This window comes from Acinonyx jubatus, chromosome C1, assembly GCF_027475565.1.
Source record: "Acinonyx jubatus isolate Ajub_Pintada_27869175 chromosome C1, VMU_Ajub_asm_v1.0, whole genome shotgun sequence".
Lineage (NCBI taxonomy): Eukaryota > Metazoa > Chordata > Mammalia > Carnivora > Felidae > Acinonyx > Acinonyx jubatus.
This window is the reverse complement of record NC_069381.1, coordinates 180219641-180233690: the sequence shown is the minus strand read 5'-3', so window position 1 is coordinate 180233690 and position 14050 is coordinate 180219641. Positions and strand designations below refer to the sequence as shown.

General features: G+C 37.3%; 1 protein-coding gene across 9 annotated transcripts in view; it reads left to right on the top strand.

Moving 5' to 3' along the window:
- The window catches only part of ANKRD44 (ankyrin repeat domain 44), a 339079-nt gene that overhangs the window by 297397 nt on the left and 27632 nt on the right, over nt 1-14050 (top strand). For all 9 annotated transcript variants that reach the window (XM_053215495.1, XM_053215502.1, XM_053215498.1 and 6 more), the window contains exons 21-22: nt 1239-1455; nt 5031-5118. In XM_053215495.1, coding sequence (XP_053071470.1) covers nt 1239-1455; nt 5031-5118 — 305 coding nt within the window. The remainder of the gene's footprint in view (nt 1-1238; nt 1456-5030; nt 5119-14050) is intronic.

Here is a 14050-nt window from a genome sequence, read left to right as displayed (position 1 = left end):
TTGCAACAAAAAAAAAAAAGTAAAGCTTAAGGAAGAAAATCACAATCACCAGCAATTCTACCTCCTGGAGATAACCACTTTTTAGTAAATATATCTCCATTCTTTTTTGCTGTAATGTGCATTTGTTTTGAATTTTAAAAAGAGAGAATACTGATGATATTATTTGGAACCTGCTTTTTTTTTCTAAGTAGATCAAGGACTTTTTTTCCATGTCACTAAATATTTTTTTTCTTTGTTTAAATGTTTTTATTTAGGGAGGGGGACAGAGAGGGAGAGACAGACTCCTAAGCAGGCTTCATGCTGAGAGACACGGGGCTTGAACTCACGTACCATGAGATCATGACTTGAGCTGAAATCAAGAGTCAGACACTTAACTGACTAAGCCATCCAGGCACCCCTCCATGTCACTAAGTATTTTTCTGCCGCATTATTTTAATCCTCCATTTTGCTTAGGAGGTATAATTTATTGTAGTGATTACCTAGTTTTCAGTAGCCATGCTATTTCTAATTGTTCTTTTTTACAAATGTGGGCCCATTCGCCACCTAAAATATGTATTCTGTGACAGTTTCCCACCTGAAATATGTATCCTGCTGAAATATGTATCCTTGGATGATTCTTCATACATATCTGCTGAAATTTTTTTAATGCGTGTCAAACTAAATGAAACAAAAACAAATTATGAAATTGCTATTTGGGGATGGTGCTAAACACTATGATAAATGCAAAGAATAAGAACTCTAAGTGGTTAATATCATAATTGTAGTTCTTATTTTTTGAATACTTCCTGTGGTCCGTGTCACAGGCTGGGAGCCTTTGCATACCTCACGAGGCCTCACAACAACCTCCGAGTCATTATGACTATTCCTGCTTATAGGTGGGTAAAGTGAGGCACAGAAAGGCAGATTGTTTTGTCCAAGTGTCATAAGTGGGAGCCAGGATTTAACTTGCACCTTCCTGAATCTGAAGCTGATATTTTCCACTATACCACACTACCTTTCAAGTTTATGTTTGGAGAGTCAAGAGATGTTTCTGAAGCGCTGGTGCTCACATACTTCTCCGTTAGGAATCTTGCTGGGGTTGTGCTACCTCTTCTCTCTGCAGTAGGGCAAAGTCTGCTTGCCTTAAGGCCCAAGTGTATGTCCACTTACTCTGAGCCTAGCCTCACCTAGCCCTGCTTTGCTTCCTGCATCTCTGCCCTTCTGAGATGTGTTTTGTGTCTTTAATTGCAATGCCTCAGATTATGACAGGCCACGAGGAATGTGTGCAAATGCTGCTGGAACAAGAAGTGTCGATTCTCTGTAAAGATTCCAGAGGGAGGACACCCCTGCACTACGCGGCGGCTCGTGGCCATGCCACATGGCTGAGCGAGCTGCTCCAGATGGCACTTTCCGAGGAGGACTGTTCTTTCAAAGATAACCAAGGCTACACGCCACTGCACTGGGCTTGTTACAATGGTGAGTTGATTGTCGTTGGACTGTTTCCAGTAGACTTCCTGCCTGCCCAGTACCACTGTGGTCTCAGTGGAAGTAAGAACATAGTGTAACATTGTAAACCATGGTTTCCAATCTTTCTATATCTAAGATACCCTTTTCCCCCTTCATGACTACCATGATGCCCTAATGCAGTAACAATTCACTTTCCTCTTTTTTTTTAATTAAAAATTTTTTCTTAATGTTTATTATTTATTTTTGAGAAAGAGAGAGAGCACAAGTGGTGAGGGTTAGAGAGAGAGGGAGACACAGAATCTGAAGCAGGCTCCAGGCTCCAAGCTGTCAGCCCAGAGACCAATGCAGGACTTGAACTCACAAACTGTAAGATCGTGCCCTGAGCCGAAGTCGGATATTTAACCAACTGAGCCACCCAGGCACCTCCACTTTCCTCCTTTCTGTTAACCTCTAACATGTAACTCCTATTCAGAGCTTTGGATGAACTGAAAGAACTAGTTTTAATCAGGGTTTCTGGTTTACATGAGATAACCAGAGATCCTACAAGGAATTAAAATAATAAAGCTAAAAAAGCAAACAAAAAAATATGATGTAATAATCTGTCACAATTGACCACTAGTAGATGCGTGATTTATTTTTTTTGGCATTTCTTTTTATGTCTTATATCCCCTATTTATTTAGTAGCACTTGTTATTTGGGAGATTTTTAAAATTTTATTTCACTTATTTGAGTAAAAAAGGAAAATGCATACTAACTGTAACATATCAAAAATACTGAAGTGCCTAAAGTAAAATTGTCTCCATTTCCAAATTTACTTTCTGATGTAATTTGGTGTATATATATTTCATAATTTTCCCTTGAGAATAATAAATAAATACAATTATATATGCACCTATTTTTAAAAACTAGAATCATAGAGCAAATATTACATAACTTTTTTGTCACTATTTACTTAACTTTCCATTGCAGATACTCTGACAAGTCAATATGTATCACTATACATTGATCTTTTTAATAGTTGTATATTTTGTAGCACATAGCTGAATAGATACAGGCATGTGTGAGTGTGTATACCAGAATCTATTATTTATTCATACCATATCCTTGTTGACGAACATTCAAATTGTTTTCAGGTTTTTTCCTATTACAAACAATGCTGCAGTGTGTATGTTCATATTATGGTAACTCGAGTTCTGTCAGATGTCCCCAAAAGTGAAATTGTTGATAAGAGGGCATACATGCCCTAAAATTTTTTAATTTTAGTAAATTATACCATATTACTTGGCAAAAAGAGTATAAAGATTTATTACTCCATCAAACGTGTATATAAAACTTACCATCTTCTTAAGCCTCTGCCAGCCCAAGATAGTATGTCTTTTTTTTAATTTTTGTCAGTTTGAAGGGCAAGAAACAGATATTTTTCAATTTGTGTTTCTCTGATAGTGTATTTATTTATGTATTTGTATTTCCTTTTCCAGACGAGGAAAGTGTCCTCTTCTGGACATTACCTTTTTCATCTGTTGCTCATTTTTCCCTACTGAGTTGTTTATCATTTCTCATAGTGTTTGCAGAAGTACCTTGTGTTGGAAATATGAATTCTCCATTTGTTATGTGTGTTACATTTGTCTTTGTTCCTTGTTTATGATATCTTTTTGATGCAGAGATTTTGAACTTTAAATGGTTGAATCTATCAAATTTTTTTCTTTTATTGCATCTAAGTTTCCAGTCTTGCTTAAGCAGGTCTTTCACCCCTAAGTGTATGTGGATATTTCCCCATGTGTTTCTTACTCAACTCCTATAATTTTATTTTTCCATTTTTAATTCTTCTATTAAATTTTTCACTCAAAAACTATGATTATTAGGTCCAGAATGGTTTTTGGGTGCCCTGATATATCAACGTAAGACCTTTCACTATGGTTTCATTAGAGTCCTCCTTTTTTCGGTGGTTCCGACTTTGGTGAGAGCCACATTTTGCTGCTTGTTCGACTTGATTTTGCTCCCTCCCTGCCATTGGTGGATTGTGATTTTTTTCTCTCTAATGGATGAGAGCTCCCTACCCCCATCTGAATCAAGCTGTGAGATCTCTCTGGCACTGGAAAACCTACAGGAAGGGGGAAGACATAAGAGTGCTGATTATAGACCGCATAATTTAGACTGGAGTGGGATAGTGTGGGAATGGCAGGTGCCTCTGTTCTTGGGCCCATCCAGGTGCAAGGAGGGAAGGGGGAGACCCTCTCCTGAGCAATCACCTTGCCAGTGCAGCCTTTCAAATCTGAGGTTCAAGCTCTCATTTTCCTAGAATCCCCTCCACTGAGCACTTAGAATATTGGAAGTTGTACAGGGGTCCTCAGTCCTCCCCACACAGATCTGAAATTGGGATTCACATAGTCTTCAAGGAATGGTAGATGTAGATGCTGCATGAAGCTAGGTCCTTTGGGGGGAGTCACACTAATAGAGGGAAGCCCCTCTTCCCAACACTTCAACAGTATCTAGGGTGGTTTGAGTGAGGGTTGGATATAGTTGGAAAGCTAAACAGTATAACTTGCATAAAGTTAGGCGATTTTATATTCATCACTTCATGTGCTTCTTCATCCTAAAAACTGTTTCACCTTTTCTCTCTAGAAGTACAAGAAAGGTTTGGCTTGCATTTTAACACTTAAAATTAGACACATCTACATAATTCTGAGGTGGACCATAAAAGAACTCTAATTTAGCACTAAATTTAACCAAGAAGAGGTTCAGGAGAACAATCTATATTCCAAAGCCAAATAACTTTGCCTTCAACAATTGTACCTCGTCTCACAAAACACATATAGGTCCTTTATCAGCTGAAAACTCCATCATCCTGTGACCTAGGTAGGACGGGCATTACTAGTCTGATATTTTATATATGGGAAACTGAGGCTCACAAATCCCAAGTGAGTTGCCTAAGTCAGGTAACAAGTAAGCTGACAGAACTAGGGCCTTACTCAACTCAAATTCAGTTGATTTAGAAACTACTTGTCATTTTGCTGAAAATAATTCCTCATATTCATTCCTCTACTTATTAAAAAAATACTTATTGGGTACATACTATTTGCTGGGAACTGATCTTGGTGCTGTATTAAACACTTGTGTAGTATTTTATAGTCAAAGCCCTTTTTCACCTGCATTATCTCAAATACTAAATTCTATTAATCACATCTTCTTTCCTGAATTAGGTTGCATAATTGTAAGGGAACCTGTTCGTGAGGGTGAAAGGAGAATTTCCTATGGTAAATATGGTCAAACAGGCATATCTATGTCAAGCATCTGGCAAGAGCTGAGGATGATATAGAATCTATTCCACTTGCAAATGAGGTCTCTTCTTTATCTCTTTCTCTCCACCAGAACATATGGCCTTCACTGTTTCATTATGTCTCAGAACACCTGTGAGCATAGTTCATAACATTTTGGCATTTTGTGAATTTTATTCCATGGAGAATGAACATGCAGCCAATTCAGGAGAATTCAGTCGAATTCAATACTTAATGAAAAAGAAAATAGATTGCGTTGAACAAAATTTCTTTCTGGGAAACTCCCTAAATTCTTTTGATTCCTTGCAGGTAATGAAAACTGTATAGAGGTACTTTTGGAGCAAAAATGTTTTCGAACATTTATCGGTAATCCCTTTACTCCACTGCACTGTGCAATGTAAGTAGAAATGCTGGAAGTTAATGGTGTTCCTTTAATCCTTTTAACTACATGCAAAGAAATTGCCTTTTAGGAAAGAGATGGGCTTTTAGACTAGAGATAAGACCAATATATTCCATTTTGCTGCTAATGGCAAATAGGTCTGATAGCAAAGTGTGGTCCCTAGTGTTAATGATTTTCCAGGTGCTTTTTGTAGAGTGCCCAGGTTTCCAGGGGGCTCACATATCACCAGAGGGAAACTACCTGAAGGGTAATGGGTGACTGCTAACAGGCACATTACACACACACCAGGTGAAGAGCTCTTTAGATGTACCAAACTCTAAAAATAAGTTGGGGTTAGAAACAATGTACCTATGGATGATTGGAAAGACATTTTATAGCAGGAAGACTTTTTATATATTGTAATTCTCCATTCTTCATAGGTGGTAAATTCTTTTTTGATGAATGTAATTTTTTCTGCCATGTCATAGTATGAATGTTTAGAGAATACAGTGACTGTAAGTCCAACTTCCACAGTCAGCCTGGAGGAACATGGTCACCTGGGGCCTGTGTTTACCCAGGGGTTCATATTCACCTGGGCAATGATGGTCAGCCTAGGGACCCAAGACTTGGGAGTGCTTTGTCTATGCATCTCTGTGTGCTTCACATACAGCTGGGTCATTTGATTGAAAGATATTGGAGGTATAAAATGGCTCCATAAAGAAAGGGTAAGGAATAAAGAGTAGGGGTGATTTTAAATTTGAAGGAAGCATTTCTTTGTCACTTTGGTATCCCCCCAAAACCTAACATGATGCCTTGTATAAGTGGTATGCAGTAAACACCTTCCTGGATGTAGGGGTTCTGAAGACATGCTGGGAATACAGAACGTGTGCCATTCAAATGGTTAAAATGATTAAAGAAGACATTTGAAGTGATACAAACAATCTTTATTTTGCACTTCATGAAGCAGACTGTCTGCACTTTGAAGAGTTCAGAGAACTGCAAAATGGGGCAGAAAACAGGAAGCTTTTACAGAATAAAAAATCGGGAACAAGGAAGAGAAGGAATAAAAATGCCTGATTAGTGGGGCACCTGGGTGGCTCAGTCAGTTGAGCGTCCAACTTTGGCTCAGGTTGTGATCTCACGGTTTGTGGGTTCGAGCTCCACATAGGGCTCGCTGCTATCAGCACAGTGATCCTCTGTCTCTCTGTCTCTCTGCCCCTCCCCCATTCATGCTCCCTCGCTCTCAAAAATAAATAAATATTTTAAAAAAAAACCTGATTACCTAGGGTTACGAGTCTGAGGTATCATAGGAATGGAGCAATCACCCATATACCTTGGTGATTATTAATTGGTTAACTAGATGGTCTTATCTCTGGGAAGATGGAACATTTATAAGAACATGAAATGTAAAAGTTTTGTTTTGCTGATGTTGTTTCCCAGGACCAGTGGTGTCTCATCTACTAAGGAAAGGTTAATGTGAGATCAATTTGACAGTTCTTCCTCCTCCCTTTGATCAACCTCTGGCCAACCAAGAGGTTTGAGCAAAGGTGATGTTGAAAGCTATTCTCAGTTACCATTGTCTCTTTGGGTGTCAGTATATATTTCACAGGAGGAGATGATGTCAGGCTTACATTCTAGTTGGAGGGAGACTATTTGTTAGCTTATGGTTGCACACACACATCTAAAAACCTTGAGAGAACAACATACCAGGAGCAATAGACCAGGAAGATAATTATTAATAGTAAAAGTATTCCTTGGGAATGCAAGCTGGTGCAGCCACTCTGGAACACAGTATGGAGGTTCCTCAAAAAACTAAAAATAGAACTACCCTACGACCCAGCAATTGCACTACTAGGCATTTATCCAAGAGATACAGGTGTGCTGTTTTGAAGGGACACATGCACCCCCATGTTTATAGCAGCACTATTAACAATAGCCAAAGTATGGAAAGAGCCCAAATGGCCATCGATGGATGAATGGATAAAGAAGATGTGGTATATATATACAACGGAGTATTACTCGGCAATCTAAAAGAATGAAATCTGGCCATTTGCAACTACGTGGATGGAACTGGAGGGTATTATGCTAAGTGAAATTAGTCAGTCAGAGAAAGACAAATATCATATGACTTCACTCATATGAGGACTTTAAGAGACAAAACAAATGAACATAAGGGAAGGGAAACAAAAATAATATAAAAACAAGGAGGGGGACAAAGCATAAGAGACTCATAAATATGAAGAACAAACTGAGGGTAACTGGAGGGTTGTGGGGGGGATGGGCTAAATGGGTAAGGGGCACTAAGGAATCTACTCCTGAAATCATTGTTGCACTATATGCTAACTAATTTGGATGTAAATTTTAAAAAATAAAAAATTAAATTAAAAATAAAAATAAGAAAAAAGTATTCCTAAGATTTGCAGGACATTCCTGAAACAGGGTCCCCATGAACCAAACCAACTAGAATCAAACCAAGAAATGGTCCCAAAGTGGGGATACTTCTTTAAGCCAGTTGGCCTGTTAATGTATCTTGTATAACTGTGTTTCCACTTCCCTAGAAGTGTTATCCAGCAAGCTTGTTCTAGAGAAACCTAGACATTAGAAATCAGGAGAAAGTTTTTGATGGACAGAACCACAGGGTCACCAGTATTATAGCAAATCCAACAGTAAGTTGAGAGTTTGATTACCCTCCTTTGCAGTGGCCTGACATATGTGAGTGATGGCATTCTCTTTCTAGGCCAGCTCAAGGTGAGAGGTGGACACACGAATCATAAAGACCTTCATGGTATAATAATTAGGGGGAAAATGGCCAGAGAGGGAACGCGGAATGGAGTGAAATGTTCTTGATCCAACATCTTAGGAGGAAACGGTGTACTTCAGTGTCAGCTACTAATCTTCACGGTCAATTTGATTTTGAAGTCTCTGGCATTGACCCAGGACCAGATGTCAGATGAGCCTTCTACAGTCATGAGATTTGTACACCTTGTAATTTGGCAGCAGTGTCAGTGATCAAGGGTACTTCGTAGGGTCCTTTCCAGGAATTTCATTTTGCAAAAGCATCAGAGTAAAACAATAACTGCCTGCAAATGACAAAGGATTTAAATAGGTCTATTGTGGAAGATCCGATAACAAGTAATTGCAAGGAATTGACAAGGAAATTTGGTAATTTTTGTTACACATAACATTTTACATGATAAGTGGAATTATGGACAGACAAAATTATACCAGAATGCATCAGAATTTTAGGAATTTTATACAATTTCTGGAACACTTATGATAACGTATGTATGCTCACCATATAACCTGAAAACATCATTTCTTATCTGACAATGCTTCCTATATAATTTAACGTACCAAATAAGCCTGATTAGTTTAATATTTATCCTTTCATATGGAAAGAGAAAGAATCTTTTGAGATGTTTCAGGTACCTTTGAAAAATACCCAACTTCGTTCAAGCTCAAAAAGACTTCATTTAGAATTTTATTTGCGGGTGGGGTGCCTGGATGGCTCAGTTGGTTGACCATCCAACTTTGGCTCAGGTCATGATCTCATGGTTCATGAGTTCTAGCCCCACATCAGGCTATGCACTGACAGCACAATAAACATTAAAAAAAAGAATTTGATATGGGAGAAGTTTATCAAAAATATCAAAAGATTTTAAAACACTTGGTCAAATAGGATCATAGGTCACTGTGAACAATATTTAGTTATCCATTTAACCAAAGTGATAGTTGAAGACTTCAAAGACAAATACAGAAAGTTTCATACTGGCTAAAAAAAACAAACAAACAAAAAACTCCTTAGCTCTTTTTCTTAAGTTATTAAAGACCCATTGGGGACACCTGGGTGTCTGACTCTTGATTTTGGCTAAGGTCATGATCTCGTGGTTCATGAGTTCAAGTCTCACATCAGGCTGTGTGCTGACAGCACGGAGCCTGCTTAGGATTCTCTCTCCTCTCTCTCTTTGCCCCTCCCCTGGGCTTGTGTGCATGCATGCACACACACTCTCTATCTCTCTCAAATAAATAAACTTAAAAAAAAAGTAAGATAAAACAAAGACGTGATAAAGATAGCATAAAACACATTAAACTATTTTGGTAAGAAATAAATCTTTTGCTTTTCAGGAGGATTTCTTAAAAGGATAAAAAAAAAAACACCTTTGCTTATAATTTCTTATTGCGTGCAGACCAATAATCTTAAAAAAAAAAACAAAAAAACCCGTTGTTCTTTTATTTAACAGAGAGAAAACCAAATTCTAATTTTGCACTAGTGTACCTTTGATGCTAAAACTCATTTTTTTAAACTTAAATACATCCATTCCAATCTTAGCCAGCTTGACCACACATAGAATTCCTTTTCCAAGATTCCTTTTCTGCAGGTCTTTTACAACTTTTATATCCATTCAGATTTTATACTAATTTTCCTCTCTCTTTTTTGTTCCAGAAAAAAAGTCATTTTACTTTAGTAAAAAATTACTTTCTCTTTTTCCTTATCAAAAAAATTGAATAAACAAAAAACCCGTATCTTTCATACCTTTCCTTATCCAAAAAAATACATTCTACTTTTATTACCTACCTTTCTTACACAGTTGTTTTCTTTTACCCTTATTATGTCTCAATAATTTTAATTGATTAAACTTCTTAACCTCTAGAGCCCTAACTCCTAGTGAAAACTAAGAAGTAAGCAATAGTGGATTGTCTATTACATTAGCATTCGGTGGATTGGCAAATTTATAAATAAATTTCATAATTTTGAGAAGTATATTTCTCCCACATAGTACATTTTTCAATGTGGTGCAAAACATGTTTACAAACAGAGCCAAACGTCTCTAGCACCTTGGTCAAAGGAAGCCAAAAGTAGATAAATCTATGGTCAGTAATTAATGTTTCAGAATTTTATGTTAATTGGAAATGATCTATATAGTCAATGAATATCCATCATTTAATTTATCTCGTATAACTTTAAAGCTTCAGGTTACCAAAAACATTTTGGAAACTTTTCTTAAGTATACACACCATAAAGCATAATTATTATTGAAAAGTTTATTTGCAAACTTTTATCTTACTTACATCTATATTTTTTCTTACATCTATTTAATTTACTTGTGCTTAACAGTTGTTTACATCACTCATGAAAATTTCATGAGATAGTAAACAGCTAACAATCATCTTAAATTACCTTTCTTGCTGACAAATTCTGTAACAGTGATGACATGAGCTTATTTGATTTTTAGTACACATAAGTAGAATGAAAGTTTTATGTCTACATTATACATGCTGATAATTCTGAAGACATGCCTGCTTTAATTAAACCAACCATCCTAAAATTATTCTTTGTTTACCAAAGATAACCTAGATCATGTGAACCTGAAAAACATTTAGGTTAGTTTCTATATTTCAGAGAATATACTTGACTTCTGTACATGATTAATATTCTTTAAGCCAATTAAATAGAGCTCTTTACAAATTAGTTTTGGTAATACTATCAGGAAGTAGAAAAAAACATCACATACATACATAGACATACATACACATATAGATGGATACAAACAGAAATCTTACACAGCTTTTGTTTTTAAATTTTAGCCTTTAAACAGGTATGATAATGCAAAGCTCACTAGTTTATTAAAAAAAAAAAAAACAGAGTGTGTGGGTGGTTCAACTGGTTAAGCGTCTGGCTCAGGTCATGATCTCACAGTTTTTGAGGTAGAGCCCCACATGGGGTTCTGTGCCAACACCTCAGAGCCTGGAGCCGGCTTCACATTCTGTGTCTCCCTCTCTCTCTGCCCCTCCCTCACTCGTGCTCTCTGTCTCTGTCTCTCAAAATTAATAAACACAAAAAAATTTTTTAAAAAATTGAAACAACAAGGAAATCAATTTACAAAAGTAACAAAACTCTTCAAAAATTGGAGATGAAACTTCATACTTACTCTTCCACTCACACACTCTCTCTCTCTCTCTCAAAAATAAATAAACATTTGAAAAAAATTTTTTAACAAAACATAGATCTAAATTTTGTTTTTGACAAGTGGAATTAGTTAAGGTTATCTGCTCAGATGGCTTAAACCTCTTTACTAATATTTGAGGAGAAAACTTAAGATTTAAAAAAAAATTTTAAGTTATTTATTTATCTTGAGAGAGAAAGAGCACAAGTGGGGTAGGAGCAGAGAGAGAGGAAGAGAGAATCCCAAGTAGGCTCTGTGCTGTCAGTGCAGAGCCCAATGTAGGGCTCAAACTCACCAACCATGAGATCATGAACTAAGCTGAAATCAAGAGTCTGAGACTTAACTGACTCAGCCACCTAGGCACCCCTAAACATTTTTTTTTAATTCCAGTATAGTTAATATACAGTGTTATATTAGTGTCAGGTGTACAATATAGAGATTTAGAGATTCCGTACATCACCCAGTGTTCATCAACACTTAGGATTTTTTATTTCCTAGTTTCCAAATAGCCTTTCTTTTTTTCTTCTTTTTTCTGACAAGAATTATTTCCCTGAAATGTGCATTTCAGATGGCTTACAAACAAGTTCCTAGAGAAGACCTTTATAACATTTACATCTCAAAGGCACAGGGAAAGAATGCAGTAATTCTTTCTTCCAAGAAGGACTTCTGTTTCCTAAATCTAGGATTTTACAATACCTACAAGCCTTTTGAGATGAATAGAGGATATTTGGGGATTGATAAAAAGGATAGGTGAGCTTTTTCTGTTCTTTAAAAACCGAATTTGTAAGGCAAGGAAGGTTGGTTTTAATTCCCCTCAAAAAGGGGGCTGACCCACTCATCCAACTATATTATCTTTAATTTGCTTTTTTATATCAAGGAGAAAATCTTCCTTCAACTAAGATAGAAATCAAAGGCTTCCTTTGTTCTAGATTTAGAGCTGTTTGTCTTTGGAATGCCCCTGGTCCCCACTCCCAACAGCAGGTACATAGTTTCATTTAACTTAGTGGGAAGGCCTAAAAAAAAAGTTACTATCAGGCTCTGAATACTAACTTCCTATTTGGCCAACTTCTGACCATGAAGCAACTTTAAAAAAAAGAAGGAAGGAAGGAAGGAAGGAAGGGAATGAAAGGAAAGAAAGAAAGAAAGAAAGAAAGAAAGAAAGAAAGAAAGAAAGAAAGAAAGAAAAAGGGATTTCCAATATCTTGTCAAGTTTCAGCCTGGGCAAACAGTAAATATCCCTGGCAATACTGAACAACCCATGGAATGCAAGAGGTGCCCCCAAAGATGGTGCAAAAGATACTACTCTCCCAAGATCCACAGCTACCTCCTAAAGATTGCCAAAAGAAAGAAGGATTTAGGACAAGCAAGAAGGCAATAGCAGTCCCTGGAAGAGAAAAAGATCAATAAACCAAATTCATAAGAGTGAATTTGGAAAGGAAGGGAAAACACAAAATTATACCTTCCCCTCTTGACCAGGCACCACAGAGACCAGAAAAGCTGAATCTGGTAAGAATTCTCACTCTTTGCCTGCTCTTGCCAGTTTTCCCAGGATCCCATCTGCAGGCTCCAGAGTGAGTGGAGTTTAAAGTAGAGAATATTGCTCTGGTATGTGTCTACCGGAATTTGGCAAGATTTTTCCATTAATTTTAATTTTATTTCGACTTGGCTGTTAAAAGGAATAACTTATAGCAGTTTACCGGAGAATTCCTTGGCATCTTATCAACACTGGAGGGGGCCCATATAATAGGGGCCCTCCTTTGAGGGTATATATGGGGACATTTGAGTTGGTATCATAGGATTTGCACAAAACCTTCTAGGACAATCTTTTCTCCAGTGTCCTGGTGGATTGCAAATGAGACACCATTTTCTGAGCCAGTGTTTTGATGATGGTGCACTGAGGTGTTGTTTTAAGTTTCTGGCCTTGGAGCGGTTGTAGCTATAGGGCCAGTAACTCTGAAAAGACTTGTTTATGCTCTTGTAGCCTCTTAACAGTGGAAAGGCAATTCAGAAGTGAATTAGTAGACTGTAAGTACTCAGGTAAGGGAGGATAGAGGGCAGTGGTAGGATTCATATCAGTCTTACAGTCTTTATTTTAGGTACCTCTTGTGTCTTTTTCATTAATCTTTTGCAATGAATCTTTCAATGAAGCTACCTTGGAATCTTGAAACCTTTTGGAAGCTTCTGCAGACCAATAAAAATAGGCATCCCATTCTCTTTGTTGATTTGGGAACCCTTGCTTTCAACTCTTCTTCTCAAAGGAACAATCTTACCTACTTGGAACATTCCCCATGATGGCCATTGTAATTCTAGGTTGTTTTAGTAGGAGTTTGCCATTTTTGTAGGTATCCATTGCATCTGGGATCACAGTTCTTAGACATAAAATAAGCAACTGTGCTGGAAGGCAGAGTGCTCAATTCTTTGAAACTTGAGGATCTCATTTCTTTAGCTAAGCCTAGAGTCTCTTGGAACCAAATTAATACCTGAGAGAGATGTACCATTGAGTTTGGGATTTGTGTGGTGTTTTACAGTGTACCTTGTTGCATGAAATTTTCTTGAAGTTGTTGGGTGACCTAGTATGAATCTAATCTGTTCCATGACCAACTTATCACAGAAGTATGTGGTGAGCACTGTAACAGCTTTAAAGTGCCCAACCTATGCCCATCAATTTTGTGGCTTTGATTTCTGAGATTCTCATTAACAAAAGATCTATTACTCGTCACAAGCATTCTTTATAATGGTGGATGCCCTAAGGGCTTCTAATAGTCCAACTTGTGCCTACTTAGATTTTGATGTGTCGTTGGTCAAAACAGTCTGCATTTTTGCAGACTTTTCATTTATTTCCCCAAGTCTCCCAGTGGTTTATGCTGTAGACTTACTTCATGGTCCCTGTTAGTCCCACAACTGCTGTCACCTAACTGTCCCTGAGCCTTTGCTGAATCATAGAACCTCTCTGGGAACTTTAATGAACACTTTTCCCTTAAAAAGTTTTGGATAAAGGGTGTTTG